The 5313-nt window shown below is 62.4% G+C and overlaps 2 protein-coding genes across 2 annotated transcripts; both read left to right on the forward strand.

Annotated features, from left to right (window-relative positions):
- Positions 1-1050: 1050 nt before the first annotated feature.
- MNEG_12556 (hypothetical protein) lies at positions 1051-1218 on the forward strand (the record flags this gene model as incomplete). The annotated part of the gene is made up of 1 exon (XM_014038970.1): positions 1051-1218. A coding segment is annotated over one exon (168 nt), but the record flags the coding sequence as incomplete, so codon positions are not given.
- A 519-nt stretch (positions 1219-1737) lies between these two features.
- Positions 1738-5058, forward strand: MNEG_12557 (alpha/beta hydrolase fold protein; the record flags this gene model as incomplete). The annotated part of the gene is made up of 9 exons (XM_014038971.1): positions 1738-2225; positions 2494-2534; positions 2769-2935; positions 3185-3248; positions 3465-3529; positions 3786-3933; positions 4246-4333; positions 4584-4746; positions 4981-5058. 9 exons carry the CDS (start codon positions 1738-1740, stop codon positions 5056-5058), a joined length of 1302 nt encoding a protein of 433 aa, XP_013894425.1.
- Positions 5059-5313: the final 255 nt, after the last annotated feature.

The following is a 5313-nucleotide window of genomic DNA, read 5'->3' on the forward strand; positions in this document are numbered from 1 at the left end:
CCCCCCCCCCCTTGCGTCACCCGATGCAGACGGTGCCCGCCGCTCTCCTGCTGTTGTCCTTGGATGTCATGCTCATTATTCTGTGCCTCAACATCTTTGCGAATACTGTGTGCCACCACATTTGCGTATTCACCTGGCTGACCACTTGTTTATATATCTACGGTACTATACGATCTTGTGGCTCGCCTGGACGTGCGAGAGGCTCGTCGAATGCAGCACCTCAAGCCGCGACAATTGATGCTCGAAATCAGCCAATACGGGCATGAAGTCTGGACGTTGCGACCGCTGCAACGGCGCTGCGCGTGGGTGGCACCGCGCAGACCACGTGCTGCTGTTGCGCGCACCCACGCCAATGCAAGTGCAAGCAGCAGCGGCGGCGGCGGCGGACTGGAGCCTTCCGAGGTGCAGCTTGGCGGCGTAGCAGCCTCAGCCTCTTCTGTTGAGGTGTCTTACCGTGGTCGCACAGTCGCCGTGGCGGCGGGCACCAAGCTCCGGACCGCGTTGCTGCAGGGGGGCCTGTCTCCACACAACGGCCGCGCGCAGCTGATCAACTGCCGGGGACTGGGCACGTGTGGCACCTGCGCGGTTGAGATCAGGTACTGGCACGGACTGGGTCATGGCTGGTCAGTGCAGCACCGGTGCAGGCAATATCAGTGGGCGTTGCATGGGGTGGTTCATGTGTTCGCGTCGCTGCCACGCCCTGCCTCGCGAGCTTCTGTTGCGTGAATTGCGTTGCTTCGCCGGCTCCCTTACTCCTTCACCCATGAGTAGGGGCGAGGTATCTCCACCGGCTTGGACCACTGCGGAGCAGCTGCGCCTCAACTTCCCGCCGCACAAGGCGCCCAACAACCAGCAGCTGCGCCTAGCGTGCCAGGTGCTTGGGCCCAGGGCCGGGGGCCACGCCCAGCCTTCGCAGCAGCGGGCTACTGCTAAAGCTTGGCCTTGATCCCTGACACTAAATTGAGCTGCCAACCTGCAATAACAACGTCTGGCATTGGATAGTCAAACCGCTGGCGTCAAATTACCGCCGCCCTCAACTGCTGACACCAGGTTTCGTGCCAGAGCGACCTGCTGGTGATCAAGCGTGCCGGCTTCTGGGGGCAGGGTGGCACGGTGTTGGGGGAACTTGCCCCGGGGGAGGTCGGGGCGCCCCCCTTGGGCAGGCTGGAGTTCCTGCTCGACCCAGGGGCGACGGCTAGGGAAGAGGGGCGACGATGATGGTGGTTGCCTGCTGCCACGGTGGTGGTGGATGGTGGTGCAGATCGGCTTCTTGCAGTAACAACAGCTTATTCTTGGTGAAGACCAAAGCAGGGAGGGTGCATGTGTGTGGGAGGCGCCGAAGCGATCGCGCCCAACCTGGTGCTAAACTTGTAATGGTTCGTAGCAATGACAGCAGGGATGACGAGCGCCACGCCATCCAACGGAAGTGGACCGCCCCGGTTCGAATGTCAAGGGTGGAACGTGCGCTATAGATTTTGCTTCACACGCGCTGCTTGCCTCCTCAACAACGCACACGCTGCGCGTCACCGGGGTGCCCACACAGTATGATAATGTGCCAAATGCGCCTCAAGCAAGCGAGGTCGTAAATCTAACAACAATTTTTTTCACGTGCCTGGGCGCGCCATTGGATCGACAACGGGCGGATCCGCTAGCTGGCAGGATCATAGGACAGGACCGAAACAAGCCACAGCCACGATGCGCTCTTTCCCCTGTAGCTTGGGCCAACAGTCTCGATCAATGCTAGTCACGCTCTCACGCACCCTGCTCCCTGGTGCAGCTCCGCCTGCGGTCCTTCGCCGCGGCGGAGTGCGCTGCAAAGCGGACCACTCCGGCAAGCCCGCCGTCGCTGCCGCCTCCGCCGCCGCCGCTGCCGCCAATCCGGCGCTTGCGCGCCAGGCGCCCGTTTTGGACCTCGTCAGCGCGCCAGATGTGGTCCAGCGCAAGCGGGCCGAGCTCGCGGGCATTGCGCCTGGCGGGCTGTCCAAGGCCCTGGTCTATGCGAGCGCCGCACCCCTGATCTGGCTGGGCGGCCTGGTGAACAACGCCCCGCTGCTGCTCAAGGGCCAGGGTGCCCCGCCAGCGCGGCTCGCGCCCCCGCCCTTCCCCCTGCACGAGGAGTTTGTGACGGTCAACGGGCTGCGGCTGCACTGCGTGTCGCCGCGGCGCCGCAACCCCGGCAAGCCCCTGATGCTGTTCCTGCATGGCTTCCCAGAGCTGTGGTATTCGTGAGTAAAGGACTGCCTTCGTCTGCTGCTCGATCTGCTGTTACGATGGGGTGCCTTTTACTGCAAAGCGGTGAAAACTATAACGCACATACCATGCCCAGACTTGCTGTGAACTGTAGTCATGCCTTGTGAAGTGGGTGGGCGGAGGGGGATGAAGGGCAAGGCAGCTCTTGTAAATGCTGCTAGCAATGGAGCCCCAGCCCCACCTGCACAGCTCGCGCCTCATGTGTGACAACTGCATCACGCTACCGTGCCGTGCCACCCCCAGGTGGCGCTTCCAGATGGAGGAGTTTGCGGCGGACTACGACGGTGGGAGCACGGGGACGGCGGGCGGGGCCAGCGGCTAGGAGAACCTCTCCGATGTTTGAATTACTCCGCCACACCTTTGAGGCCTGAAAGTCATCGAATGCAATTCGTTGAGGCCCAAAGGTTCTCAAGGGAAGTCAAAACAGCCGCTCCACGAAATTGCTTTCGCTGCGACTGTGCCGCCCACCCTCCCTACATTTTATGGACCCCAACCCCGCCCCTGCTCGCTGTTCCCAGTCGTGGCCGTTGACCAGCGCGGCTACAACGACAGCGACAAGCCCCCCTCGGTCAGCGACTACCGCCTGGCCCAGCTGGCTGCAGACGTGCAGGAGGTGGTCAAGGCGCTGGGCCACGAGAGCTGCACCCTGGTCGCACACGACTGGGGCGGCTTGGTCGCCTGGACGGTGGGGGCTGGGAGTGTGGCGGCGGCAGGGGTGGCATGTCTGCAGCGCTGGGTTGCTGGTTCCTGCCAGATGGGTTGGCTGGGGGCGAGTGTGCTGTGCGCTGATGCCAGGCCACTGACAACGTTGATGCATCCCACGACGGAAGTGCGTCAAGCACTTGCATCCGCCCCAAGCACTTACTGCCTCTCTGTCTCCTTGGTTGCTGCACCCTTGCGCCCCCGGCCGCGCCTCTCGCGCCGCGCGCCTCAGGTGGCGGGGATGTATGGGCCAAAGCTGGTGGAGCGGCTGATTGTGATGGCGCTGCCTCACAGTGGTGGGCTGGTGGCACTAGCGTAGCACAGTATGCTAGCCTTGACGTGATTAATTGTTGTTGCTTTGTTTGCAGATGGGGTTTTTAAGCGGCTGGTGGTGTAGAGCAGATTTGTGCACTGACGCACGGCTGGCGTTGTGGGCGCAGCAGCCCCTCACTGTTCTTGGTGAGCTGCAGCGGAGCCTGGTCTCGCCCTTCTCCCCCCCCCCATTGCACCAGGCGTCGGCAATACCAATTGGGACTGGGCTCAGGCGCAGAAATCATCCTACATGCTGCTCTTTCAGGTGTCCACAGCGCACGGGCGGCTTGGGGCTTAGCTCGGGGGTCGGGCACGAGATGGGGCGGGGAGGCTGGTGCACGAAGCCATGCACGAGAGGAATTGGCAAAGTAGCTGTCTCATCATTTTTTTAGGTATGCAAGTTTGGTGCTTTGTTTGATGATTGGGCCTCGCCTGCCCAGGCCCCCACCTCCGACCGCAACCCTGTCATGCCGTTCACTTTCCATTTTGACAACCCTCTGACACACCCGCTGTTCTCGCAGGCCCCACTGCTGCCAGAGGCATTCCTCACGTCTGACGGCGCCGCCTCGATGGAGACTTTCTTCTCAAAGCAACCCGCGGGGCTGATCAACAGCGGTGCAATAACGCAGGATGATATTGCCTGGTACCGGGCCGCTATCCTCAAGCCGGGTGAGCTGCGCGTTGGATGCGTGTGTCCAGCAGCGCAAGGCGTGTGAGCCGGGTGTGTGTGGCTGGAAGCGCGCACGCTTCACACTTGGGATGCCTGTGAGTATATGGTTGGTCCCTGCTGGGGCAACATTGTGCCAGGCCCGTTTAACTTGGCGGGTGGAGCTGCGTCTGTGCTGGTTGTCTCATGTTGGGGTGGCCGAATCGGTGGTCAAGCCTTCCACGACCTGTGCGCGCTTCGCCTACTCTGCATGGGTCAACGCGTCAGCTGGCTCGGCTCCTCTCCTCCCAACTGCCACCCTCCTATTACTGAAGGTGCTGCCAAGGCTGCGCTCAACTACTATCGGGCGTTGCTGCGCACCGTGACTTTGGCAGACCAACCAGGAGACCAGGACGTGTGGAGGTGGGCGTGTGGGTCGGCGGTGCTCGGCACCACCTTGTCGGTGCTCGGCTGGAGGACGCCCTGGGAACGCATGCCACAGGCCCTCCTAAGCCGGTCCATGGCTGGCTTTGTCTGTTGCAAGTTCTGCCACCACCCCTGGCCACTGCACCATCGTCCTGCACATCATCTGTTCCACCGCTGCGATGAAGAGGCATCCTGCAGATGCCCTCGCTACCTGACTGGGCTCGCCTCCCATGCCCCACTCGCGCAGTGCCCTGCGCACGCAGCTGGCCATGCCGACCCTGCTGCTCCACGGGGAGAAGGACGTGGCCCTGGGGGAGAAGCTGCTGACGGGGGTGGAGGCGGCGTTCGACCCCGCGGGTGGCGGTGTTGAGGTCAAGATGCTCAAGGACTGCAGCCACTGGGTGCAGCAGGTGGGGCACCGCAAGACATTGCGGGGTGTGAGGAGGAGGGGGCATGGCATTAAGAGATTCATGACAATATTATTCCCAGATCAGGCGGAATCTCGCCAATCGGGCCGACGGCTTGGTCTCCTGTCAGCCATCACCCATGGCCTGTCACGCCCCTGCACCCATGACGCGCCGCCGTTGGGCGCCCTGTTCAACCCCCTCTTCCCCTGAAGCTCTCCGCGCTCTCGACGCCCCCAGGATTATCCCCTGCAGGTCAACTCCATCATGCGCGACTGGCTGAGGCGGCAGGACGAGAAGAAGGGCGCTCGGCAGTGAGGGAGGTCGGCAGGAATGGGGGGGAGATGGCGCAGGGAGGAGGCGACAAATCGTACAGCTGCCCAGCCGGTTGATCAACTTGGTAGCATTTGCGTTGCATCCAGAATACGCGCATTGTTGTTTTTCCCTGAACTTATTCACCTCTTGAGGGCCCGCAGTGTGCATGGCCCGATCAGGCCCTGCCCTTGATCGGCAGTGGTGGCAAGGCACAACGAGACGTCACTTCCATTCCAGCGCACGCTTTCCCGGCACAAC

This window comes from Monoraphidium neglectum (genome assembly GCF_000611645.1).
Source record: "Monoraphidium neglectum strain SAG 48.87 unplaced genomic scaffold scaffold03305, whole genome shotgun sequence".
NCBI lineage: Eukaryota > Viridiplantae > Chlorophyta > Chlorophyceae > Sphaeropleales > Selenastraceae > Monoraphidium > Monoraphidium neglectum.